Here is a 27185-nt window from a genome sequence, read left to right as displayed (position 1 = left end):
GTGACTGTCCACCAGATCTTGTGTGAGGCAGATTCTGTGGGGCCCTCAGCTCCACTCTTCTGAGCACATGCTGAAGGCACTGGACAGCAAGCACTTGTGACTGCCCACCAGAGGCTCTCTCCAGTCCTGTGGGCTGGACAAGAGGGTGTGGCTGGTGCAGCTGATCACTCTCATGTGAGTACAGACTATGTGTAAATCTGCTTAGGCTCCTTCTCACTCCTAAATACTTAGGGATTTTGAAGAACCCATTTTCACCCTTGTAGAGCTTTTGAACAGAACAGGAAAACCTGCCAAAGCCAGAACCTGGATAAGGCAGAATCCTTTCAGAGAAGGAAAACTTTAATATTTTCCACTAAAGCAAGATAGAAAAGTGGTAAGACTGTACCCTGATACAGAAAGAAAATTTGCAAGACCTGGAAAAACAAGGCAGTCCCACTGAGTTCCAGCTCTCACAAGTTTTACTGTGTATATTAGGTTTATTAACAAACGCTTGATATTCTCTGGCACGATTTTATGGCATGCCCTCTCCTGAAGCCATTGCTTGACCTTATTTAGCTGGTGGGGTATGGAGGGGTATAACCATATGGAATCATAGCCTCAGAACAACAACACATCCACTATTCTTCAAATGATTAGATTTTTCAACCTTCCCAAGTTAGTGGAACCCAGTGTTCGTGTCTTAGGTCTCTGTATCTGTTTATTGCTCTGTGAGGTAACCCTGGAGGAGCACAGTACTCACGGTACTCACGAGCACTCACAGTACTCATTATTTTTTACACCAATTTGTTATTTAGCTACAAGGTGACCTCAGGGGTTAGTTTCCTTCCAAGGTTTGAAGAGTACCTCAGGGTGATAGTGTCCAGGAGTCTCCCAGTCTCAGCCAGTCCAGTAGGTCTGGGTTTCTGAGGCCTTTCTTAAAGATCACCTTCGACAGGGTCAGTTTCAATGTCCAGCGGTCAAGACTCGGCTGAACCTAGATCTCTGAACAGCATCCATAGGAGAAAAAAGTAAGTGAAGTAAGTGATTAATGGGGAAAACAAAGGGCTCGTCCGGGATTATGAATCCGGGACCTCTCGCACCCTAAGCGAGAATCATACCCTTAGACAAACTAGCCCCGGGAGCTACATACTGAGGCTTGCCTTTGTGGCTGACTGTGTGCTAGCGTGGAAGGGCCAAAGCCAGCCAGCGCAGGGAGGAGACTTGGGATCTCAGACTCCCTGGAAGGAACTCAGAAGCCAGAGGGATCCCAGCCCCACCCCCATCTCTGAGCAGCACAAAGTGGGGGTATCCCTTGCGCCCCAAATTCGGGCCCATCCTCCTCGTCTGAGGCCTCCACTTCTCTCTGGGACAACCACCATCCAGCTCCAGAAGGTGGACAGCCAGGCGGCATCTGTCCGTCTCGGTGGCACGTAGGCCCCCCCCTTCAAACACTTCGTGGCAGCCACGAGCGCCCTGGGGACAAAAGCCGCCCGGAGCTCTTCGCCCAAAGGGGCAGAGGGACCTCCAGGGGCGGGGCAGCGGCTGCGTCGCGGGTCTTGAAGCCGAAGTCGCTGGGGCACTGTCTCCTTGGAAAGGCCACGCCCGCACTGTGACACCCAGTGAATGCTGAAAATGCGCTGTCCCTCCGCCTTACCACCCACGCCTGCTTCCCTGGGCTCCGCTCCCCCCGCCCCCAGCAAGGCCAAAGTCAAAAACACGAGCTCCAAACCAAGAAAAAGAGTTCCCGACGTGGGAGCTCGAACCCACGTGGCTGAGGTTGGGAGTTACCTGCCCCAGGAGTGAACCAGGAGGGCAGCGCCAACTGGGCCCTCAGGTGCGCGGAGAAGTCCAGGGGCCGGAGCTGCGACCCCTGGGAGAAGCGGATCAGGCTCTCAGCAGTCCCGGTGCTGGGGGCGGGTCAGCAATGCCCTCTCTCCACCCAGGTGCCTAGTAGGGACAGCTGCTTCCGCCCCCCAGGGCGTGGGGAGGGCAGAGGACGCGGCCTGCGAAACAGCGGGGGTTTTGTCCGGGGGTTCATGGGCCCAGAAGTCGGAGTCAGGTTCAGGGTACGCTCTGCTGTTGGTCTGTCCTTCCAAGTGTCCAAGTGTGATCCGATCCCTAAGAATCCAGCAGGTGTGATGAACGCGTCCCCAGCCCTGCGGAGCCCGACCTTTCCTCTCCCCGCCATCTCCCGGGCTCTTGCGAATTTCCGCGGACGCCGACCAGCCAGGAGCGCCCACTGAAGTTCTGCCCGGGGAAGCCAAGCAGCCCCGCCCTCCGCTTTCAGCTAAAATGCGATCTGAAGTACTAGTAGGGCTCATCGCGACCTGACAGGTGAACCTCTGGGGCCCGCGCAAGAATTACAGCACTTGGGCAACAACCAATCAACCAGCGTGACCTGCGCATGTCCTTATTCTAAATAACCTTCCCCGACCCAGGATCCCAGCTCTAGGTTATGGGTTAGGGATTCGCTCCCCATTCTTGCTGCGTGATCTTTTGGGACCGTGACCTGATTGCCAGGGCAGGCTAGCTAATCCCACCTCTTGGAGTCTCCAGACCCTGGGGATCCCCCGACGGCTGTGTCAGCTGGAACCTTCCACATTCTGGGTCTGCCTTCCACCTCCTGGGTCTCCCCTCTGTGGCTGAAAAGGTGAAAATGTCTGCCTAAAGAAGGGAGGAAAACCAGGGCTTATCCGGGATTTGAACCAGGGACCTCTCTCACCCAAAGCTAGAATCATACCCCTAGACCAAGGAGCCACCGTAATGTTACTATTTGAGTGTTCTCCTACTGATTCACAGGTCATTCCAAAAACCCCATAGTACAGTTGTTAGCATGGGCACCTCTGAATCCTGGAATGTGGTTTTCCAGTTCACAGCCTTAGTCAGATTTTCAGGTGAAGTGTTTAGTTCTGCTGGATAACTGGATAAACCAGCAATATTTCCTGTTCATATAGGAGCCCTGGTGGCGGTGATTAAGAGCTTGGCTGATTACCAGAAGGTCAGCAGTTTGAATCCACCAGCCTCTTCCTTGGAAACCCTATGGGCTGGTCTTACTCTGTCCTTTAGGGTTGCCACTAGTAGGAATCGGTTTTTTTAAGCCTCCACGCAGTCCAGCTGAGCTCAGCTTTTGATTCCCCTCAGTCCACATGACAGACAGGTGAGTAAAGGGGCCTCCACATGCATCTGGCTCCCAGCCCTCTAGCTGCCCTCAGCCTTCAACTCTTCCCAGCCGAGCCCCAGACTTGACAGATACAAGTTAAACCTGCTGTTCTTCCTTTAATTCCTGACACACAGAATCCATGAGCATAATACAATAGTTGTCTCATGACACTAAATTTGGGGATGTTTGTTACATAGCAATAACCAAAAAAATAAAAACAAGAAACCCATTGCCGCCCAGTTGATTCCAATTCATAGCCACCCTATAGGACAGGGTAGAACTGCCCCATAAGAGTTCTGGAGGAGCACCTGGTGGATCTGAACTGCTAAGCTATTGGTTAACAGCCGTAGCTCCTAACCACTATGCAACCAGGGTTTCTGACATGCAGCAAATCAAAACCAAACCCATTGCCATCTAGTCAATTCCGACTCATAAAACCAAAAAAAAGCCTGTTGCTGTTGAGTTGATTCCAACCCATAGCGACCCTATAGCAACCCTACAGGACAGAATAGAACTGCTTCATAGGGTTTCCAAGGAGCTCTTAACCACTACTCCACCAGGGTTTCCTACATAGCAATAAAAAAAAGAACAAAAATAGTAACTGATAAATGGTAACTTTTTTTAATGACAACAAATATCATATTTAATGGTAGAACTTTGAAAGCTTCTCCCCCTGAATTCTAGAACTAAGTAAGAATATCCTCTACCACACTTCTATTTAACATTTTACTGGGAGTCCTAGTTAGAGTAATAAGGCAAGAAAAATAATTAACAGGTATAAATAAGGATCAAAAATCATTAAATAATTAACAATTAAGTACTGCCATTATGCACAGATGACATGCCCGAATATGTAGAAAAATATATAGATTAGAAAAAAATTAATGAATTTCCAAGGTCACTGAATCCAAGGTCTATATGCAAAAATTAATTGCATTTGTATATATCTGCAAAAATTATATTCAAACATAATTTACATTAGCATCCAAAATATCAAATACCTGGAAAAATTCTAATGAAAGATTCAAATCCTATCTGAGAAAAATATTTTTTAAAAAGATCTTAATAATTTGAGGGTTATAGCATGTTCATAAATTGAAAGATTCCATATTGTAATGATGTCAAATCACTCCAAACTGACCTATAGAAAAATTCCAATCAAAATCCCAGTTGCTATTTGTGTAAATTGACAAACTGAATCTCATATGGAAATAAAAGGATGGACAATAACTAACAATTTTAGAGAGTTTGTACATTCCTGGATGTCAAATTTTATCATAAAGCTAAATTGGTTTTGATGCAAGGGTAGACAAAGAGACTACGGGAAAAAGTTGCCCAGAAATAGAATCATATGTATTTAGACTCTTGATTTGTGAAAAGATGTGCACTGCAGAGCAGTGGGGGAGAGGGTGATTGATCTTTTAAATAAATAGATCTGGATCAGAAAAAATAAGTCTTGAACGCTACCTCACACCATACAAAGAAAGCAATTCATGGTAGGTTATAGTCCTAAATGTGGCAGGGAAGAAAGACACCAGGCAGAGAACAAGAAACTAGAGGCTTTGTTGACTCCTGCAGATTGACCAATCAAAACACAGAACTTGAAGCGATAACTCCAAGATGAAGAGTCTCCTACGGTACCGCCTGGGCTAAAGTGGCAGCTGCGACGTATATTTTGCCGGTTCTTTTCAGGTTTAAGTCGAGTCCTGGCTGGAGGGAAGGAAGGCGTTTCTTGTTTTACATTAGAATGTGTCATTCCTGCTCTCAGGCTGTTCTAGATTGTTTAGAAATCCGAGGGCCCTGGGAACTGGGTTAGGATCTCGGCTCAGCCTCCGACACTTTGGGGGACCCAGAGGGCGCGTCAGAGCTTTGGGAACAGAGCTCAATGGCCTTCAGCTGCGACTTGGGCCTAGCAGCAGCGATGGCCCTTCCTATGGAGCCGAGGACAGGAGAGGGATGGAGGGTTTGAGCCTTCTTTCAGAAGCCCGGCAGCCGTGGCCGCCGCAGTTCCCTCTGCTGTGGAAGCAGGTGTCCAGCCTGGGAAAGCGCCAGAGAGGAGCCGGTTTGGGCGCTCCTGGACACATGCGGACACGACGGGACACAGAGGGACTAGCACAGTGGAGCAGCCCGAGCGGAGCTTTCGAGGACTCCCCTCGGGCCCAAGGACCGGCCTCCCGCCCTCCCAGTCCCCGCGCAGCGACCCAGGCAGAGGGGTGCAACTCACCCAACCCCGAGGACAGCTGCTGGGAGTTGGGTGGTAAGGAGAGGGCGAGAGCCCAGACAACGTCAGGGCGTCGTACCGTCCCTCGCAAGGGAGCATCACCCGGGATGCGGCCAGGACCGCGCTCGGAGCTTATCCACCGCGGAGAAGCCACAGACACTGGCTCTGAGCGGCTCCCGCCGGGTCTCCCCTGGAACTCTGCACATCCGCTGTCTAAAACAAAGACTGTAAAAGTGAACCGAACGAGGGCTCGTCCGGGATTTGAACCCGGGACCTCTCGCACCCGAAGCGAGAATCATACCCCTAGACCAACGAGCCACGGAGGCAATATTTCACTTCCTCCCTCCAGGTGCTCGCAGACTCATCTTCATTCTGCAGTTGGCAGAGTCCCTTCTTCCAGCCACTTACCGGGCAGAGATCTGTGGTCGCAGCCGGGAGACCCTGGGGACGGAGTTCAGGAGGAAAGGGGGAAGCTGGGAAGGGGACAGAACCGCGCAGTCGCCGGAAGAAGATTCCGCTGAGCCGACGCGGTTGATTCCTGCCACACAGGAGTGGGGAACAGAAAGGGAAAGGGGGGTGCACGAGGGGCCTGTGTGAGCTAGGAGGTCACCTTGGAGGCGGAACAGCCACTCCCTGGGGGGAGCCTGGGCCTGGGGCTGTGACGGCGGTGGGGGCTGTGGCTTGTGCCTGGGGAGCAGGGAGGAGGGGGCCCAGGCATCATGGAAACCTTGGTGCTTACGGGCTCCAGTTCTGCCAAGAGGAGGCAGTCCAATTTCATGCGACCGGTTCCAGGGTTGGTAGAGGCAGAAGGAAGCGCGGATTCCAGTAGTCTGGTTCTCCCTGTTAATACTCAAGGTGCCATAGAGGGGGCGACGATCCCCTCAGGGCTCCCTGCAGTTCTGACCCAACACTCAGTAAGGGTCAGTGCTAGGGAAACGTCAGGGGGCCGTGACAAAAGCTTGCAAACTTGATTCTTTTACGGAAGTCATGGTTTGGACCATAAAACACAACGTCCAAAGTGGGCCTAAAACTCACGATCCTGAGATTTACAGTCTCATGTTCTACCGACTGAGCTAGCCCGGCAACTGTGGTGTTAGACCTGAGACTCCCCTACCATGGGGGAAAGTGACTCTAGGGTCCGGATAGCACAGTCCCGGCCCTTAGCTGAATTTACCTCTCCCAGGCCCGATACACAAGGCCTCGATTCCACAGGCGGGAGGCGGGACAGGTTCTTTTCGCAGCAGCTCTCGGATCCCAGCACGTTTGAAGCCCTGCGAGCGCAGGGGCAGGAGGAGCGGGGCTACCTGCTGAGGCGGGGGGAGCCAGGCTGGGCCCTCCAGAGGGGAAAGGAGAGAAGGTGGGTCCCCAGCGTGGGGCCGCCCCAGGGAGCCTTGCCACAGTGCTTGGGGTGACTCGGCTCCCTCAAGGCTGCCGACTTGCCCCCTGCGGTCCAACTGGAAAAAGGAGACTTCTTCACCAGAGCCGGCTTCATGGGCAGGCAACTCGGACACAGTCACACAGGTCGAGATGTATTGACACAATGGCCACAACAATTGACTCAAACATATCTACGATCATGAATATGAGCCGACTCCACAGGAACTAACAATAATAACAACTACACTTGGTTTCATGCTCTGCTGCCGCGGCCTTGAAATTCTTAATAATATTGTAATGAGGGCCCTGCGTTTTCATTGCACTGGCCCTTGTAAACTATGTAGCCGGTCCTGACACTCCCCTAAATCTAACCAGTCCCCAAGGACCTCCACCTCTATCTCCACGGTTTCTCCGTCCTGCTACCCTCGCACAGCTGAAAGAGAAGACCCCCGGGAAGGGGGCGTCATCACCACCAGGCCCTTGGTGACCCGTGCCTCTAAGTCCCAGAATGGAGAATGCAAAGTCTTGGCTCCAAAGAGGTGGGAGGAGGGTGGCAAAAGCAGCAGCCTGTGGCTGGTCTATGGGCGTGATTCTTGATTCAGGTGCGACAGGTCCCGGGTTTGGCTCCTGGCTCCCTCTTGGAGTTGGCCGCTGAAATCTGGTTCCCAGAATTCTCCAAGTGGATGACGTGTGGACAGTGCAGATCAGCCTGGGTCTGGGTTGAGAAGGGGTGGGTAAGTAGGATTCCTTCCTGGACTGGTGTAGTAAATGTACCGGCATCACAGGGAGAGGGGGTGTGACCTTACCCCAGAAACAACTCCGCCCCTTGTGTCTAGGAAAACCTTCGTCTATTTAAAAAATAAAACCAAGGGTAGGATAGAAGTGGAGGTTGGCTATGGCCCTCAGGGAGGAAGCCACAGATAGCCTGTAGAGAATCCCGGTGCAAGATATAAAGCAAATGCTGCGCCCAACGTGGGACTCGAACCCACGACCCGGAGATCAAGAGTCTTATGCTCTACCGACTGACCTAGCCTGGCAAGCGTGATGCAAACTTAATGGCAAATTCTCTGAGAACTCCTGGTGGCTGAGGCGCCGAAGGGAACTGGGATAGTTTGGCCTGAGAGGGATGAGACTACCACTGCGAGCATGGAGACCCCAGTACCCATCTTACTCAACACACTCCTACCCGTCCCCCACACCACTTCCCGAGAACCGTGGCGTTGAAGGCAACGAGGAGCGCAACCGTCTGGCCCAGAGATTGGTGACATCGAGAGACAGCGACGTGCTCACTGACCCAGATGGAGTGATAGACAGAGGCCGGGGCTTGGCGGCGGTAGGAGGCTGGTGCCTGGCGGTGGGAACCGAGACGCCCCGCTTGGTCAAGGGACCCCCACGCTGGGGGGGCCACAGTCAGCCACCTCCTTCCCTGCCAGTTCTGGGCTGGGGACCCAGGCCTCCCCTCCATCCCTCCCTCTGGGAACCGGGAACTTTGGCCCAGCTTGTAGACAGGGAAGGAAGGCAGGGTCACCAATCAGGGTCACCAGAAACTGAGCCCACCTCCTTCCCACATAGGGATTGAATCTCCTTCAGCCCCCAGAGAGGTCCTGCATTCAAATCCTCTATGTGTTCTCACTTTCAAACTCTCCAGGCTCGTCCCCACCCCACCTCATCTCCCACTGATGCAGGGCGGGCAGCTGGACAGAATTGCCAGCATCTGGTGGAGGACCCTGGTACCCCAGGGATGCAGCTCCACCCGGCCAAGGCAACCTTCTTCCTTTTCTGCCGGCTTCTGGAGCCTTCAGCGGTCCACCCAGCACCTGAAGGCTGGGGAAGGACTACCAGGCAGGACGGAGACCAAGATGAGGCAAGAGCTCTGACAAAGAGCTGCAGAGACTTTGGGGGCTGAGCCCAGAAGAGAGGCACTTGGCCGAGGACAGGAGCCCCTGGGTCATCTCCTGACTCTGATCCCTTCTCCTGTGAGAGCTGAGATGTGGCTTTGACCCAAGGCACATCACCTGGGCTGGCCAAGCTGGGAGGGATGAATCATCCCTGTCCTGGGCTTGGTCTTATGTGGAACCCACAAGTCAGTCCTGGAGCAGTGCCAGTGCCCCTTGGGTCCAAGTCCCCAGTGCCTCGGCTTGGGCCAGAAGGAGGTGACACAGTTTCAAGAAGGGACCCTGGACTTCAGGACACAGCCAGGCCTAACCTTACGCATCTGTTCCTTAACCCCTTTGTGATATTTTGTTAGGCAGCTCTAGGAGACTGCGGCAGGTGCTATGAACAGAGAACATTTAGGACTTTCTGGTGCCCAAAAGTCATCCTGGACCTGGGATGCCAAAGGTCGAGGGGAGAAGCAGGCACAGTAGCTCCGATTGCTTCTCCAAGAGAAGCCCTGGTCCGCGGCTTCTGGAACCATGAAAGAGAAAATTCTGGTCCAGGTATTGAGCCTGGCCTTTTTACGCCTGAACCGTTTAAAGACACAAGAAAACCATCTGATGGAAGCGATACACCCTTCTCTTCCCTCTTCCCCAACTTGGGAAAGGATAGCCTGGAGTCTGTTTCCATTTTAACGCGGAGGATGGAGCATGGTTGAGAGACCCGTGCCCTCAAAATGGGATGCCCCGACTATGGGGCGGGAAGGGAAATCATGATGCGGAGCTGAAGAGCTGGTCACTTCTCAGGCCACTGGGGTGTTGCTGTGACTGAGAGCTGGCTGCTGTGCTGGTCTGTAATGTTTAGAACTGTGGGTTAACTCAATCTTTAGGCAGCTGCGTTGCCTGCTTCCCAGCCCACGACCCTTAAGCCCACAACCCTGAGATTAAGGGTGTGGGGCTCTACCAACTGAGCTAGGCAGGCAGACAGAGAACACATTCCCTGCTCTGCTGTTTAGAGGCCTCAAGGCAGGCTTTCAGAAAAGGGGTAGAGGTGGGTCTGGCTTCAGGTAAGCGGTGCAAATGTGGCTGCCCCAGAGCCAGTCCTCCGGTCCTCCAGGCACCCCGGCATCCAGGCAATTGGGAATAGTCCCTGCTAGGGTCTCTGACGTCTAGACCCGCCTTTCTCCCTCCTGGGATAGCTGTCAGTGGAGTGTGGATGCTTTAGCCTCAGGGTCATGCATTGGAGCCTCCCACTGGGTAGAATTTTTGGCCCCGAGGCTATTATGCACAAACCTGGTGGGGCCTTGCAGGGCGATTCTGGAGAGAAGTTACCACCTCTCTCCAGGGCCCAGGTATGCCCAGAAGGGGCCTGGGGCCCAGGCTCCTTCAGCTAGTAAAAGTCCGAATCCCTGCTGAATTTTGTGCAGGCTTTTTTATGGCTCTGAACCATTTAAAGGGACGGATCAGTCGTTGGAAGCGATGAGCCCTCCCACCCCCTCTTTACCTGTGTGCAGGGCGGACAGACCTCCCCATAAAACTTCAGTGGAGAGGATTCGCGGGTTGTTTTCTTTTGTCCCACGGTAGGTCCTCGCATCTGTGAATCTATGAAGCCACAGCTCTGCCTGCCGTGGCCACATCTTGGAAAGTCCGAAGCCCGTCTGTGTGTCTCTGAGGCCGGCGCCCAGCTCTGCCCCGAGCCTTGGGCGGTGGAGAGAGGGCAGGACCGAGAGAGCTCCCCTCCCTATGGAGGCCTCGGTTTCGGGGCTTGGAGAGGTCAGGTGGGCCAGAACCCCAGAGCTGCATTCCCCCAAGACCTACAGCAGTAATGGGCGGCATCGCTCACCCAGGCCTGCCCTCCGGGCTGAGATCAGAGCATCCTGGAGCCTCCAGCCGCTGGGAACCGGAGATGGCGGGCGCTGTCGCAGAACTAGGAAAATGGCGTGGGGGTAATCAAGAATGCAGAAGCAGAAAGTTTACTGGGGTGGCTTGTTGGTCTGTGGGTATGATTCTCGCTTAGGTTGTGAGAGGTTCCTGCTTCAAGTCCCAGACGAGCCCTTATCTTTTCTTTTTTTCCACCCAAACTCTTATCCTCATTTCTCAAAGACTGGTAGCGGTGGAGGTTTGAACACTGGCCCCGGAGCCTGCGTGGGAGCTCCATGTCCACCTTCCTGAGGGGAAGTGAAGCATGGCTCTGGTCTGCCCTCACCACTCAGCCGGCCAGCTGGCTAGGCCGATGGGAAGGGCCACAGATCTTTAATCTCTGAGACCTGAGCTTGAGCCTGACACTGGGTAATTTGAAGGCTGGGGCCTTCAGAGAGAGACCTCCACGCGCAACCAGACTACTCTGGCTCCCCGACGCTGGCACATGCCCTGCCTCTGGGGCCCCAGCTGGGCACAAGGGGTCCTCCGCAGCTCTGGCTCTCCCAGGCTGGCTAGGAGCCGCTAGGGGGCACTGCTGGGTTGGGAAGCCCTTGCTCTCTCCACGCTTCCCACTCATCGTTAAAATGTATCTCCCTGCAATTTTTTTTTTCCTGAAATATTTTAAAGTGCATATCGTATATTTTCACCCATAAAAGCTTCCATGTGTATCTCTACAAATAAAAACGTTTTGTTTTAAAATATTCGCAATGCCAGGCGTGCTCCTAACAGTAATTCCTTAAGATCCTCTGATCCCCAGTCCGCGCGCTGTCCTCTGACCTCTCTTCCTTGATTCGTTCTATTCAGGATGAGGACAGGTCTGCAATGGCATTTGGTGAACGTTTCTCTCGCGTATGAAATTTCAGTGGATCCTAACAGGTCCTCCGAGCGGACCCTGACCCCAGAGCTGAAGGACCGGAGGAGAGGACTCCTGGGCCCCATCCGTAGGCCCTGTGCCCCCAGCCCTGCGGGAAGACGCTTTGATCGTCCTCCTGGAGTCTCAGTTCCTTCTTGCGCTCGAGGTCGTGGCCAGGAGGGGGACGCGGCTGGGGTCTCAGCTCAAATCCACCCTGGGGCTCCAGGGCTCAGGCCTGTCCTCTTTTGCCTTCCCTCCAACCACTCAATTCCGGGAGGCTGGACCCTGAAGCAGCTGGCGGGAAGCAGGGGTTGAGGCGGTTGTCCCGAGGTCCCCATGCTTGGTCCGCCATCCACGACCAGGTTGCAGGTTCCAGGAGCGCCGGTTCTTCCCAAGAGCAGACCAAGAAATTTGGGGCCCAAAATTTTTAAAAAAATAAATTAAAAATGTTCTTTCGATCTTAGATAATTAAAGGAAGTATAGACGGATTTAGCCTGTGAAACAGCGGGATCCTGTGGGTCTAATAATTGTTTTAAGTTCAGGGGTTTGTTTGATCACGCTTGGCGGGGTGGATCTCGTTGACATTTCCCCAGAGCCCTCCACACCTGAGGCCACCCAGCTCTGGACCACAAGCAGAGGGAGGGCCCCTGGGGTCTTACAACCACCCACCATTCCTCCTCCTGCCCCATGACCTGCCTCAGGGGCTCCCTGCAGTGGAACAGAAACCACAGCAGGGAGGGCCGGGATGAGGGTGGGGTGAGTGGGGGTTTAAGTTGGGAGTGAAAGGCTGGTGGAGGACGCTGAGGTGAGGGCCCACTACCTTGGGGCAGAAGCAGGCATGGAGATACGAGGAAATTCACGGAGCTTTCAGAGAAGACGCCCAATATGCTCCTGCCCTGACAGGTGCTTCCCTATCCCCTGATCACCCAGATACCTGGCTTCAGAACTAGGTACTTCCCCATCCTCTGACCACCTGAACACTGGCCTCAGCTCCAGGTGCCCTGTGTCATCTGAGAGACCCAGGTACCTGGCCTCAGTCCAGGTGCCCCCGACCCGCCACCCTCTGAGCCACCTGGATATCTGGCCTCAGATCCAGGTGTCTCCCCATCCACTGAGCCACCAGGTACCCAGGCTCATCTCCAGTTACCTCCCCATCCACTGAGCCACCTGGACATCAGTCTTCATCCCCAGGTTTCTCCCACTCTGCTAAACACCCGAATACCTGGCTTCAGCTCCAGCTGCCTCTAACTACTCTGAGCCACCCAGATCCCAGGCCTCAGCACCTGGTGCCTCCCCATTCACTAGGCACCTGGATACCCAGCCTCAATTCCAGGTGACTCCATATCCTTGAGCCACCTAGATAAGCAGCCTCAGCTCTGGGTGCCTCTCAGTCCTTTGAGCCACCCAGGTACCCAGCCTCAGTTCCATGCAACTCCATGTCCTCTGAGCCATCCAGATACCCAGCCTCTGCTGCAGGTGACTCCCTGTCCACTGAGCCGCCTGGATACTCAGCCTCATCTCCAGGTGTGGCCCCAACAACTAGGCATATGGATACCCATCCTCACCTCCAGGTGCTTCCCCTTCCTCTAAGCCACAAGGATTCCCAGATTCAGCTACAGGACTCTCCCTGTACCCTGAGCCACCAGGGTACCAACCTCAGCTCCAGGTGCCTCCCAGTCCTCTGAGGCACCCCGAAAGAAGGCCTCAGCTCCAGGTACCTCCCCACCAACTGAGCCACCCATCTACCGAGGCTCAGCCGCAGGTGCCTCCCTATCCTCTGAGCCACCCAGTTACCAGACCTCAGTTCCATGTGCCTCCCCATCCACTGAACCACCTGGATACCTGACCACAGCTCCAGGTGCCCCCCTGCCCACTAAGCCATCTGGATACTCGGCCTCATCTCCAGGTGTCTCCCCATTTTCTGAGACACCCAGTTACCAGGCTTCGGCTCCAGGTGACTACCCATCCTCTGAGCCATCTGGATACCTGGCCTAAGCTCCAGGTCGCTTATCATCCTCTGAGCCATCTGGATACCCAAACTCAGCTCCAGGTGCCTCCCCAACCTCTGAGCCACCTGGATACTGAGCCTCAGATTCAGGTGAATCCCCATCCACAAGGCACCCAGATACTCAGATGCAGCTCCACATCCCTCCCCATCCACTGAACTACCTGGATACCAGGCCTCCCTGTCCTCTGAGCCACCCTGATACCTGTCCTCAGATTCAGGTGACTCCCTGTCCACTATGCACTGGATACCTGGCCTCAGCTCCAGATGCCTCCTCATCCTCTGAGCCATCTGGATGTCCAGCCTCAGCTGTAGGTGCCTTCCCATCCACTAGGCACCTGGATACCTGGCCTGAGTTCCAAGTGCCTCCCCATCCTCTGATCCACCTGATTACCTACCCTGTCTCAGCTCCAGGTGCCTCCCCTTCTCTGAGCCACCCGGATACCCAGCCTCAGCTCCAGATGCCTCCTGTCCAGTGAGCCACCAGGACACCGGGCCTCAGTTCCAGGCTCGATCTGACCACTGGGGTCCACATTTGTTCTGGGTCCACCTCACTGGGCCTGACTGTGCCCCACCCACTGGCCAGCCCAATCTCTCTGGGAAGGTCTCTCTCTACTCAGTGCCTGAAAACATCAGAAAAGGCAAAGTGTTGGTTCCTTTGGGTTTTGAAACTGAAGTGGGAATGAAACCTCCTCCCTAGAAACCTTGGTCTGCAGCTTGGCCTTGCTCCGTAGGGACCATCCACTGTTCACCCATTGGACACAGGGTGGCTGAGCCCCTCCCAGATCTGGGCTGGGTGTGGAAGGGACTAGACCTTTGGCGAAAAAGTTGGAAGGGACAGGGCATTTTGGAGGGAGGGACGTTACTGACTGGGAAGAAAGAAGACCTTGGAGAAGAAAGACCTCGATTGTGATGGAGGCGGTGGTGGTGTCCTCTTAAGGGAGGTGGCCATCTTAAGCCGCTCAGGACGCAGAGAAGAACGCCCGGGCTGGGGCCTATTGCCAGTTGATGCCCCTCCTCGGATCTGTGCAAGCCATCCCTCTGGGCTCGAGGGCTAGAGGGTGTGGGAGGGGCCTCCAGCCTGCACAATCAGGGATGGCTCTCCCGGGCATTTTGTGGGAAAGCCCCACACTTCGGAGTTCGCCCTTGCCCCTCAGAACCCCGGCCCGGGCTCTGTGCCCTGGCGACCCTCCGTCGGGCACGAAGCTGGGTTGGGGGTCAGGAAGCGCTTCCCGAGCTTGGGGGTCGGGCTCGTGGGGCGGGGCCCCGAAACTTCTTCCAAAGCTCCGGGTCCCAGTTGTTCCTCTGGGGGATAAAGGAGAGTGTGCGCCCCTGAACGCAGCCCTTGGTGTCAGTGGTGACCTCACGCCCTCCGCTGTCCCAATTCCAAAGATACAACCCCTCTCCGCCCCATCCTCACTGCGCTTCTCTTTTCCCCTGCCTTGTTGAAGGTTCCGTCCTGCACCCCGGGCTCGTCCTTGGTTTGAATTTGTCACCTTACACACCCAAAGCAAAAACAACAACAACAACAACAAAAAAAAACGACTAGACCAAGCCACAGGACAGATGTCCCACCCGCGGGAATGGGGCGTGGCGGGGACAGGTTTGTCCTTTCGGTACCTGGGGTTCGGGGTCCGTTCCCGCAGCGCCGGTTGTCCCGGTGCACCCAGGACACTGAGGATCACAGTCCGGAGGCGCCCTCCAGACCTTCTTCATACCCAGGCTAATGGAGGGCGCCCGGTCGTCGCCCGGGACAAGTGCTTTTTACCCCATGGGCCTCAGAAGCCTTCTCGGCTGGGCTTGCTACACGCCCTAGAAAGGTGAAGGAGGCAAAAAAGTGAAAAAAAAACAGGTTTGTCGGGGTCTTGAACCCGGGACTTCTCACACCCAAGGCGAGAATCATACCCCTAGACCAACAGGCCGACCAGCTTAGGAACTCCTGACGTGGCTCCTTAGTGGCCTGCATCCGTGGTTCCACGATAATCCACCTAGTCCCGGTTTCCCAATCTGGAGTGCAAGGGAAGTTTCGGTTTCCATCCCGGGAAGGGAGAGGGATATGCAGCGCGGCCGCGACCTACCAAAGAGGGTGCTGCCCAACACCCCGCCTGCAGCGTGAGGGCCTCCTTCCTCCCGGAATCACCCAGTCCGGGAGTGCCGGCTCCCAGCCCCTCCAAGTTGCCCAAATGGAGTTTCTCCAATTTCACCCAACGTGGGACTCAAGTCCAGGACTCCGAGAACAAAGCTCAGCCGCCTCCCCACCGGCCAGCACCCACGAGCCTCGATCACCTCAGGGAGGGGGTCCCGGTCCCTAACAGACACCTGACGCCTGCCCTCAGCCAATGCCCCTCTCTCCTGGGATACAGCCTGAGCCCAGTTCATTTCCCTCTGTTCCATCTCAGCTTAACTCCGGAACAAATCTTCATAATTGCACTGCCACAGCCTGGCAGGGACTAGCAATACTCTACCACCCAGGCTGTGGTCCTCACTGCCTGCCAGCCAGCAGATCATCCACCTTTAGAATCTCATCCTCACAGTCTGGTTCCTAGAACCACCTGACTTTCGGTACCAAATGTTCTAAAACAAGTTCCCTAGAAGCAAGCCTAAGACAGAGATCTTCATGGAAGCAATTCATTGAGGACACACTTCCAGGAGGAATCTATACGGAAGTGAGGGAAACACCGTAGGACAGATGCACTCTTTATTAAGCTATTATCTTTCAGCTTCAAACTCACCTTTCTGTACTCTGCTTTGCCAGTTGGATCCCTGTTAGGTTTTGCCAATAGGAAGCACTGGAAGGAAAGATGGGAGTAGAAAGAGGGAATTTATTTCTTGTAGCTAAAGAGCTGATATTGCTAAAAACAAAACGCATGATTTAATTATGCATGTTGCAGAATTACCATGTAAATTGAAGTCAGTCTCATTAAATCTTTTATGTCAAAGATATGGCAGTAATTAGGAAGGAGAAGGACTTAAGATTTGGACTGGAACATCTGGAGGAACTCAGACAAAGCTGAGAACCTTGAACTCCAAGCCTCCCTTGATGATGAAAGCAGCCAGTCCTCCAGTATCTGAGATTAGCCTTCCTTTGCTTGAATATCCCATAATAATCTCATCTGGAGCAGTTGCCTTGCAAGAAGATGCCAATTCTCCTCAAAGCCCACTCTAACCACCTCTAGTTACCACTTGACTCATAACTACAGTCAGATCTCGGCCTGTGTCAGGAGCAAGTACAAAGTTGGAGCTGGGAAGAAAAAGCTCATACAGCAAAAGAAAAGCAGGATTTTGCTAATTTATGCCAGCAGAAATCTGGGGGGATATGTGTGGGAATGGTTCTAAGGGTGTTAAACTAAGGAGGATGGGATGTGATTTTATTTCTGCGCGTTTATTGATCTGGGAGCATTTCCCAGAGAGCCTTTATTTAATATGTTGTCTCCTGCCATCTAACATGGCTCCAGCAGGTTTTTCAGTTGGTTGATTGAAATTCGAACTCAGGGATGTGGCTCATGTTTAATGAAACTGAGATGCCAGAATCAGGAACAGATTACCCAAGGTAAGCACCTGCATCAGCAAAACAGGAGCAGCCATTGTCCAAAGCAAAGACCCGTAGATGCCAAGCAGACAGGACACAAGGAAAAGTGAGCACACAACGAGTCAAGAAAGACTCAATTCATTATCTGTATTACATATGAAAGTAGATATTGTTTGGCAGCTTAACTGTGACAAAATCATTGAAAAATTTATAACACAAAGAATAGAAAGAAATGTTTTTAATTATAACATGCTAGAGATGAAAGATCTAAAAATAAAATACAGTAATTTGTTGTAATATTCATATTCTAATCATTAAATTATCTTTTGACATCTTTTTATTTGATCATTTATAATTATAGCATTATGAAACAAGCATCTATACCTTCACCCAGTCCATTATTTCAAAGAAAACCAGCTGTCATGTAATGTAATCTCTACAGTGTATATTTTTAAAAGATAAAAAAAGATAAGAACTTTAAAAATATATACATAACCATAACATGGCTAGCACATCTAGAAAAATTGCATCCGTTGCCGTCGAATCGATTCCGACTCGTAATGGCCCTATTGGATAGGACAGAGTAGCACCTGGTGACCGAATGGGGACAGAGTAGAACTGCCCCCCAGTTTCCAAGGAGCAACTGGTGGATTGGAACTGCCGACCTTTTGGTTAGCAGCTGTAGCACTTAACCACTTCGCCACCAGGGTTCCTCACTCTTCCTTTATTCCATTAAGTACAGTGAATGGTTTTAAACAACAATTTCAAGGCTACAAGCACTCCTTTCTGAAAGCTCAACAGGCCTATTTCTTACCTAAAGAAAGCCACGACATCTGCCTGGGGCAGAATCCCCTTTTGCTCGATTCAGATACCGTGACTTGTGTGCCCCAATTGAATTTCACTAAACTTTGTTCCATTCGTTAAAAAAAAAAAAAAAAAAAAGGCCTCAAATCAACTACTCTCTACCGCGCGTAGGACTCGAACCAACAAACCCCGGTTTAGGAAGCCAAAGCTTCATCCACTAGGCCACCGGGGTTGCCGCAAAAAAAAAAATGGCTGGTCTTATCTTATCTGGTCTTTTTCCCAGTGGTTTCTGCATAACATGCCGGCCGCATCCCAGCCCTCTTCACGGCCCGTGGAAGTCCATATTCGGCCCACGTTCTCGTTCAAACCTCACCCTCCACGGAGCAATCTCCGGACCTGGCAGAGACTGCGCACAGTGCGTGTGGCGCTTACAGAGACTGGACAACGGCTCCTTGCTCTCGTTGGTGTAGGGGTATGCTTCTCCCCTGGCGTGAGAGAGGTTTGGGGTTCAGACCCCGGGTGAGCCCTTTAAGTCTTTTAACAGAAAAGCATGGATAATTAGTCGCAAAGAATGTGTTTGTGATGCTGAATGGGGCGGGGGGAGAGTAGACAGGGGACACCATGCGTACTCTGCAATGGCGAATTCGTCTTCCGGAAAGAAAGCGAGGGCGGCGTCCTTCCCTGTTTCAACCCCTCTCACCATTGCTCCTGACTGGGATCCCTGCTTTCTTTGTCAGAACTTCATGGCTTTAGATTTCTGACCTGAGAGCCCTCCACAAATCTCTAAGCAGCTGCCCGGCTAGCTTAGTTGGTGGAGCATGAGGCTCTTAATCTCACAGTTGTAGGTTCCAGCTCCACGTTGCGCGCATCCTTTTTGTTTGCCTGTCTCCCTTCCTGCTGTTCCTTCATCTTTAAAAATCTTATTCCTGTGAAGTTTGTCTGCCTTGTACTTACGAGCCCTTAGTAAACCACTGGAAAGTTACAAAGATGACAAAGGAAAAGGACCCTCCGCACGACCCAGACCATCAGCGCCGTGATACACTCCTCCAGCGGCAGTTCTACCCAACTTTTACCCACCTAGGAGGATACTCTCCGCTGCTCTGCAGCTGGATTCTTATATTTAACCAGAACATGTTGGGGGAAATTCGGTTTCAGCCTTTTTTTGTTGACCCAATTCCGGACATACTGTTTATATTTATACATTTACACAAGCAATTCAAGGGTACGTTCTCGTTGCAAGCAATCTAAATAATCTATTAGATTTTAAATGCACTTGTCCTTTGACCCTCCTTGGGACAACCCCACCCCCCCCATCGCAGCTCCTTGTCAGCTTCCATCCTCTGAATTATACTTCACTAAGCGAACATGCCATTTGTTTCCAGCCTTTGCCCCTGCACGTCTTTGAGGACCTAAGGGTAGGTCTTCAGGAAATGTTCCTCAAATGGAATTGATAGATCAAAGGCCATGCCAAAGTCTAAAGAGATGGCCCCAATTTTCATCCATCAGTCATCGCAGCTGCCCTGCCTGGAGCCTTTCCAAGACCTGGGCCTCTCAGGCCTGCGAGGTCCCGGGGGGCTGCTGTGGTACAAGGGCGTCCAGGACGGAGGTGCTCACCTTGGGAGAGGGGATCCTGGTCCGACACCCACTCTGGCCCTAAGATCCTGGCCCCCGTCTCCGAGGGTGAGAAATGTGGTGGGCAGGACCCCGGGTCCCGCCCACTCCCGGGACTCTCGGTCGGTGGCTTCGGGGTCCGCAGTCCGCCCACCGGCGGCCAGCTTTGGGTCCCCCGGCTGCAGTCCTAGACTGGGGTTCTCGAGCTCCGCGGGAGCAGTCCCAAGAGGATAGTGTCGGGCGAGCGGTTTACGCAGCCCGGAATGTCCCAGGCCCTGCTAAAGAGAAAAAGGAAAATTTTGAACTGGAAAAAAAAAAAGGAAAAATCAGAACACCCGCAGCGACCACGAAGGGACTCGAACCCTCAATCTTCTGATCCGGAATCAGACGCCTTATCCATTAGGCCACGCGGCCCCACGTCTGGGAGCGGCACAGCTCGCCTCATAAAGTTTACGTAGGCGCCTAGCAACGTGCCTTAGTGCGCAAGCCGGTGGAGAAGATGAGCCCCGCCCCTAAAGGCATTATATAGGCGGAGCTCCGAACAACCAAGAGCGGCAAGGCTGGGGCGTCTCGGCTGGAACGCGCGGCGGCTGTCTGGGGACCGCGAGTTCGGGCCCCGGGGAAGCAGCCGGTTCCCACCGCCCCCCCCCCCACCTCCGCAGGCCCCGCCAGTTCGGCGATCCGGTTCCGCTCTCTTCCCGCACTCTCTGGATCAGGGGCTCCGGCTGCTCCCCCAGCTCCCGAGCGTCCCCATCACATTCCAGGCACAGCTCCGGGAAACTGCAATGGTCTGTCCCAGGGTCCGTCGCCTGGAGATGGGACTCGGACCGCCTTGAAGGCGGGGGCCGTGTCCCCTGCATTTCCATGGCCCAGCGTGGGATAGAAATGGGCGGCGTGTGCAGAGGTGGAGGTGCATGTGCTGCCCCTTCCCATGACCGCTCCCCCCTGGGTCGGTTTCAGGACATCCTGCCCAGTCCAGCCCGGGCCCCTTCACTGTCCCACAGTTGGGCACTGGCCCCCGCTGGGGCTGTCGCTCCCTGGTTCTCCGGGACACAACTGCGCCCTTAAGAAGTGCCCCTCGGGTTTGGGGACCATGGTTTCAGGGGACATCTAAGTCAAGTGGCATAACAAAATCTATTAAAAAACATTCTGCATCCCACTTTGGAGAGTGGCTTCTGGGGTGTTTGTAAAGGCTAGCAAGCAGCCATCTAAGATGCATCAATGGATCTCAACCCACCTGGAGCAAAGGAGAATGAAGAACACCAAAGACACAAGGTAATTGTGAGCCCAAGAGGCAGAAAGGGCCTCATAAACTGGAAACTACATCAGCCTGAGACCAGAAGAACTAGATGGTGCCCCGCTACAACCGATGACTACCCTTACAGGGACCATAACAGAGAACCCCTGAAGCAGCAGGAGAGCAGTGGGATGCAGACCCCAAATTCTCATAAAAAGACCAGACATAATGGTCTGACTGAGACTAGAAGAACCCCAGTGGTCGTGGTCCCCAGGCCTCCTGTTAGCCCAAGACAGGAACCATTCCCAAAGCCAACTCTTCAGACAGGGATTGGACTGGACTATGGGATAGAAAATAATACAGGTGAAGAATGAGCTTCTTGGATCAAGTGGACACATGAGACTATGTTGGCGTCTCCTGTCTGGAGGGGAGATGAGAGAGCAGAGGGGGTCAGAAGCTGTCCAAATGGACAGAAAAATAGAGAGTGGGGAGAAGGAGTGTGCTGTCTCATTAGTGGGAGAGCAAAGGAGCATAAAGCAAGGTGTATGTAAGGTTTTGTATGAGTAACTGACTTGATTTGTAAACTTTCACTTAAAAAAAAAAGCACAATAAAAATTAGTATTTAAAAAAAAAAAAAAAAAGTGCCCCTCGGTTATCCTCACACATCCCGAGAGCAGGCAGTGTTCACCAGGACAGCGATATTTATTGCATGCCAACTAAGGGCCAGCGCTCTGCAGTCATGATTGCTCAGGCCAACAGGTGAGGAGCCGTAGCGTGGATGGAGTCAATGATAACACTCGGGTTTGGCCACCCAGCTCAGCACCCAGTCCTGAGCGCGGTCAGGCTCTCAGGCAGAGCTGGCGCTGTAGTGAGCTTCGGATCTCCAGGCAGGTCTTGCGAAGCTTGTCAGAGTCAGGGCCCAGCGTGTCCAGCTCACACACCCGCCTGTTGACCTGCCAGGACCACTCTTGGCCATTGCCCAAGACTCCCCACTGTGAGGCTCGGCCTGACGTCCAGTGGGCAGCCCCTGGCCAAGGCTTGGGGAAAGAGGGAGTCCAGCCCTTGTTGCCTACCTCCACCCTACCCCACCTCCCCACACACACCTCAGTCATCAGCTCTAGGATGTCTCTGCCGGAGTCGGCTTGGAGGACCTCCACCAGTGTCTGGATAAAGTCCGAGCCCTTCCCATCCCGATAGGCCACACATCCTAAGCCAGGGGACCAGAAGCTTTAGACCAGGCCCTCTCCCCTCTGGGGCCTCCAGTTCCCAGGGCCTGTTGTTGGTGGAGGTGGGAGCAACAAGCAGACAAGACCCTGGGGATGGGAGGGGGACTAGGGCACGGAGCATCTGGAACAAGTGGGTGCTCAATATTTGCAAAGTGAATATATGGATAGATTCAATATTTGAGCAAGCATTAACTGTGCACCTACTATGTGCCAGACTCTGAGCAGGGCCCTAGGACCAACAGATCCAACCTGCCCCATGGAGTTTATAGTACAGAGGGAATGGTACAGGCAAGAAAGGGGTTTGGCACAGCCAGCACCCAATATCTGCTCACTATTGTTATTATAAATAAGGCACGGGAGGAAGCTGGCTTAACTGCAACCGAGCTGGTGACCACTGTACCCCAACTTCCAAGACCAGAAAATCGGGCCTTTCCTGGACACAGGCTCTTTGATGACCCGTCCGCTTACCTTCAGCTGCAGCATAGACCGTCAGGATGTCTGCGTGGTTGGAGCTCCCTGGAGCAGGGCCCCCAGAGGAGCTACCTGCAAAAGGAGTCAACCCCACTTACCCAGCATCCTGACACTCCACCAGCCCCCTGGGAGTCTCCCCACTTGTTATGGATTGAGTTGTGTCCCCCCAAAATTTATGTTGATGTCCTAATCCCTGGTGTCTATGAATATGACCTTGTTTGGAGATAGGGTCTCTGAAGATGTTATCAGTGAAGTTAACATGAGATCACATTGGAGTGAGGTGGGTCTTAATTCTATATAATTGGTATCCTTAAAAGAGAGGAGGGACACAAAGACAGACAGGGAGAACACCATGTGATGCTGCAACTGCAAGGCAAGGAATGCCTGGAGCTACCAGAAACTAGGAGAGAGGAATGGGACAGATTCTCTCTGAAAGGAATCAATACTGCTAACAGGATCTCAGACTCCCAGACTCCCAGAACTGTGAGACACTAAACTGTTCTAAGCCACCAGCTTGTGGTGCTTTGTTATTGCAGCCCTAGTAGACTGATACACCACCTCTGGCTCAAGGGTAACACAGGGCAGTAAACAGAATGCAGGGCAGGAAAGACAGAGTTCAGGGTTCAAATCTCACCTTTGCCACTGACCCACTGGGTGGCTTTAGAAAAGTGATTTCACCTCTCTGACTGCAGGATTGTTGAGAAACTCAAGTAGAAGTCTAGCTTCCCAAATGCCCCCAGCAATTTAGGAAGTCTTTGCTTCCCTCCTCTTAGTAGTACGGAGATGCTTTCTGTAAGGTTCTCACCACCAGCCCTGCCTGAACCAGGCTCTGGGAGGCAGAACCCACCTTGGACATCGGCATAGACCTGGAGGACATCTGCGTGCGAGGGGACAGTTGGAGGTGCCCACAGCCAGCGCCAGAACCAGGAGAGAGCAGTGGGCCCCAAGCCAGCGTCCCTATGCCCTGAGGAAGGAGGTGAGAGGCAGGTGCCTTCACTCTGTAGGTACCTGGGGGTGCCTCCCGGGGTCCCTCCAGGGGTCCTGAGCCTATGTGAACCATGGAGTCAAGGTAAGAACCCAGACTCCAGAGCTTGGGACAGGCCTGCCAGGCTGGAGACATCCAGAGCACAGTGGCCATGTGCTGAGGGTTAAGTGCTCAAATGTGTGGGGCCTAGAAGGGGATGGCAGAAGGGGTCAGGGTGGATTGGTGCACAGGCTTCCTGGAGGAGATGGACAGCAAGTCTGAGAGGCTGAAGGTGAGCCAAGGAAGGAAAGCCAGGGCAGGAGGAGGAAGGCTGAGGCCAGGACCAGCCAGCCCTCCAGGTGGGCCCCTGGCCCTGCTCACCCCCACGACAGGCCTGAAGCAAGAAGATCTTGGGGTGGCCCTGCAGTGCCCTGCAGCGGCTCAGCTCCAGCACCAGGGCCTCCGGCTGTACCTCTTGCCCGTCTGCCCCTACCAACCACCCTTGCTGACCACCGTGGGCCATCAGGGCCACCAGGGCACAGCTCACGGGGCCCCTGTGGGTGTCCAGCTGCTCCTGGAACTGGGCCAGCTCCTCCTGGAAGGCCTGGGGTAGAGGTGGGGGGAGAGATTGAAGCCTGGGCTCTGGAGCTGACTTCCTCTGCACCTGGCTGCCCCTGTCCACCCTACCTCTCGCCTCCTGCCAGTCTAGGGCCCTGTGGGGAAGTCCTTTCTGGAACCTCCTGCTGCAAAGCCGGGCATTGCCTCATTGGAAGTGCATATAGTCCAGCTTCCCACAGCTGGGAAGCTGCCGGAAAGTTAAGAGGTATGAAAAGAGGGCAATGGGCTGATGGGTGCCCAGGAAGGAAATCAAGATGGTTGGAGGGAAAGCTTGAGGGTCCAGTGGGGGCCCCGTGCTGGGAATCAAAGGAACTGCCATCTTGGGAGGCCGCAGGAAGCCTAGGAAGTGAGCTCCAAAGGCATGCGGCAGGGAGGAAGGAGGCTAGGCTTCTGGGCACATTTCCTGCCCTCCAAGTCCTGGGTGAGGGATGTCAGGGCCCCCTCCCACAAAGTTCCATGCTTCCCTCACCTGGGCTGTAGGGTCCATCCTCACGGTGGTCTTGAAGCCCAGGCTCTGGCACAGGGACCCCAGAGCCTCCACATCATGTTGGGCCCCAGACCGACCTTGGATCACAGCCAAGATGAGGGCTGCTCTGGTCCCGGACAGGTCATACTGTGCCCTGGGGCCGGGATCTGGCTGCATCGAGGGTGAAGGCCTGACCAAAGTGATCGGAGGGGGTGCCTTGCCACCCCACCTCTGGCCCCCCGCCCTCTGTCCCACTCTCACCTGCGGCCACGGGATTGAACCCCCTCCCTGTCTGCTCACCTTGGGTCCCCAGGCCTGCACACCTCCCAGGCACAGCAACCCCCTCAAGGAGCTGTGAAGAACTGGGCAGGAGGTGCCCACTGTGGACTTCTCAGTTGTCCTTCGGAAGACCTGGGGGTGGGGCCAGAGGGCACCTCAGGTAGCTGCTCCGTGGGGAAGGGAGAGGTTCAGAGAGGTCCCAACACAAGAAGGCAGCCAGGACCCTGAGTTCAGGGAGCAACTCATGGCCACTGCAGTCTCTGGTCACCTACCAGAATGGAGAGAGAAGAGGGCAGACAAGAGAGGGGAAAGGCAAGACGGAACTAAGCAGGACCTAACTTCTAGCTCAGGCTTGAGGTCATGGACTTGCCTGGGCATGGTGGACAGTGGCCGTACCACTCACTCTGCCTTGGGCTCTGTGTACACAGGGGTGGGGGTTCCCTAGGGCAGGGCACAGGCACCCTGCGTGCCCCTCGGGATGGCTAACAGAGAGCAGGAAGCAGAGCTGGACCCACACCTCTCACCTTCATCTCTCACCTCTGGGGTTGCCAGGGGCCCCCAACTCCCCAGTGAGACCTGCAGGCCTCAGGCCAGACCTGAGTCATTCCCAGACTGCAGCCTTCAGGACCTGCTGGCTAACAGATGTGAGGATAGAAGTGATGGATGGTAGGACAAGCTCCACTGGGGGAGCACAAGGAAGGCATCGCTGATAGCCTGGAGGAGACTGTGCAGCTGGCGGGGAACCATGCTGTCAGTCCAGAGGGGATCACGCAGACAGCCCAGAGGGGACTGTGCTGATGGGCGACCGTGCTGACAGCCCAGGCGGGACTCTGAGGATGGAGGCAGAAGCCAAGGGGGTGTACCAGCAGCAGGAATAGCTTCTTGAGCAAAGACACGGGGTAGGGAGCAGTCTACGTGTGTGGGAGACCCTGACAGTGCTGTGAGTGGGGTGCAGTGTAGGATGGGAGGGGAGGACGAGGGTGAAGACATGTGGGGGAGACAACAGGGTTGGGAATGAATGGTGGGCAGGCATATGAATGCATGTCACCATGTGGCAGGCTCAGGAGCACCCAGCACAGCCCGCCAACCTGGGCTCCCTCTCTGGGCCCCCACCTCTGTCAGCAGCTGCAGCAGGGACCAATGAGGACAGCGGTCACAGAGCTTAGCCAGGCTGGGGAGGAAGGTTCCAGGCTCCAGGGTGGCTGGGGAGGGAGCAGCACATTGGCATGGAGGGAGGCCTCAGGGAGCCCTCAGCTCCCCTGGCCGTCCCTCACCCTAACCTCCCAGGCTGGCTTTGCCCTGTCCCAGAGCCAGGGGTCCCTACCCAGCCCACTCACCCCCCGGAGAACTTGAGAGCAGCAGGAAGAGCTTGGGGCAACCCTGCAGGGCCCTGCAGCGACTCATCTCCCAGGCCAGCTTCTGGGACCACCTCAGTTGCCCACGGGGAGCCACCACGGCCACTAGGGCACAGCCTATGGGGCCCCCGTGGGCATCCAGCTGCTCCTGGAACCGAGCCAGCTCCTCCAGGAAGCCCTGGTGGCAAGAACAAGGGCCAAGTCTGAGGTCCCGGTCGGGTGTTGGGTGCAAGGCTAGCGGGTGGTGGGTGAGGGCTCACCTGAACGGGGGCCTCTCTTTGCCCAAGACTCTCAAAGCCCAGGGCCTGGAATATGCCCTCCAGGGCAGCGACGGTGGCAACCGGCATCCCCGGACTCCTGAGCATCAGGGCCACTCTTGGGCCCAGTGTGCTGTACCTCCCCTGGGAAGGCAAGGCCGGCGTTGGGCTGGGCTGGGTGCAGGTGAGAGCCAGGTACAGGCTGGGCCAGGCCTCTGGCTACCTTTCTGCCCAGGCTGTCCCAAGCATCTGCCATTTGCGCAGCCACTCGCAGGGTCCCAGCCACCAGGAAGGCCATGGTGCCAGCAGAGCTTCCTCCAAGCTTCCCTCTGGGCCCCAGCCCCAGTGTCTGGGTTCCAACCCTTGCCCTCTCCTGGAGCCTTGTCCCTATCAGCCGTTTATGAGCTGGGCTGGACTCTGTGCTCTGCCCCTGGAATTCTGGGCCCCGCTCCCCTAAGCTGCAGCTCCATGCCCTACTCCAGGGGACGTCCCAGCTGGCGCTCTGCGCCCCAACCAGGTCCTATTCTTAGCTCCTAGCCCATGCTTTTCTATCTGATCTTGTTAAACCTGATGGCTCCCAGAGCTGGCCACCAGCCCCACAGACTCCATGCACTGTTCCCCAGGCCTCACCCCTTGCTCCCCACAGACACGCCTGCACATGCACATGCATCGTGTGTACACAAGCACATGCAATGTGTACACAGCACATGCGCTGAGCTCGAGGGTCCTGGGTGTGGAGCCCTGAGAGGAGGGGAGTGGTGACAGAGTGGCCCAGAGCCATACAGAGCCTCAGCCAGCAACGTCAGGATTAGGTGGGGGTGAATCAGGCGGGAATGGCCCAGGGGGCAGAGAGGTCAGCACACAGGCTGGTTACTTCCCCTCTGGCAGGGGCAGCACACTCAAGAAGGGACCAGCAATGTGGAAGGAGAGGTTGCTCTTTGGCGACCAGGAACTGGGACCTGCACCCGGCCAGCACCCA

General features: G+C 54.6%; 2 protein-coding genes, 1 long non-coding RNA gene and 2 other non-coding genes across 9 annotated transcripts; all 5 read right to left on the bottom strand.

Moving 5' to 3' along the window:
• Window positions 1-437: 437 nt before the first annotated feature.
• On the bottom strand, window positions 438-19924 carry LOC111752713 (uncharacterized). 5 transcript variants are annotated; one of them, XR_002787603.2, is made up of 7 exons: window positions 19337-19924; window positions 16122-16178; window positions 15010-15201; window positions 5769-7452; window positions 5364-5573; window positions 1768-4849; window positions 438-981 (listed from the first exon to the last, which is right to left on the bottom strand). It is a non-coding gene; the product is annotated as an uncharacterized LOC111752713 (long non-coding RNA). The 5 variants fall into 5 exon arrangements; XR_010323604.1 differs by having other exon boundaries at window positions 5364-7452; window positions 19337-19611; window positions 19696-19924; XR_010323605.1 differs by having other exon boundaries at window positions 5364-7452; window positions 19337-19608; window positions 19696-19924.
• Window positions 5607-5678, bottom strand: TRNAP-CGG (transfer RNA proline (anticodon CGG)). The gene has a single exon. It is a non-coding gene; the product is annotated as a tRNA-Pro (tRNA).
• On the bottom strand, window positions 19675-19747 carry TRNAR-CCG (transfer RNA arginine (anticodon CCG)). The gene has a single exon. It is a non-coding gene; the product is annotated as a tRNA-Arg (tRNA).
• A 1485-nt stretch (window positions 19925-21409) lies between the features above and the next one.
• On the bottom strand, window positions 21410-24492 carry LOC135232887 (putative caspase-16). Its single transcript, XM_064294789.1, has 6 exons — window positions 24319-24492; window positions 23613-23835; window positions 23115-23231; window positions 22265-22339; window positions 21674-21777; window positions 21410-21607 (listed from the first exon to the last, which is right to left on the bottom strand). The coding sequence occupies exons 1-6, from the start codon at window positions 24490-24492 to the stop codon at window positions 21410-21412; spliced, it is 891 nt and encodes a 296-aa protein (XP_064150859.1).
• LOC135232959 (caspase-14-like) lies at window positions 23930-26401 on the bottom strand. The gene is made up of 3 exons (XM_064295457.1): window positions 26210-26401; window positions 24616-26127; window positions 23930-24486 (listed from the first exon to the last, which is right to left on the bottom strand). Exons 1-2 carry the CDS (start codon window positions 26312-26314, stop codon window positions 25915-25917), a joined length of 318 nt encoding a protein of 105 aa, XP_064151527.1. The 5' UTR covers window positions 26315-26401; the 3' UTR covers window positions 23930-24486; window positions 24616-25914.
• Window positions 26402-27185: the final 784 nt, after the last annotated feature.

This window comes from Loxodonta africana, chromosome 12, assembly GCF_030014295.1.
Source record: "Loxodonta africana isolate mLoxAfr1 chromosome 12, mLoxAfr1.hap2, whole genome shotgun sequence".
In the NCBI taxonomy this organism is placed as follows: Eukaryota; Metazoa; Chordata; class Mammalia; order Proboscidea; family Elephantidae; genus Loxodonta; species Loxodonta africana.
The sequence above is the reverse complement of the archived record's forward strand: the minus strand, read 5'-3'. Positions and strand labels throughout refer to the sequence as shown.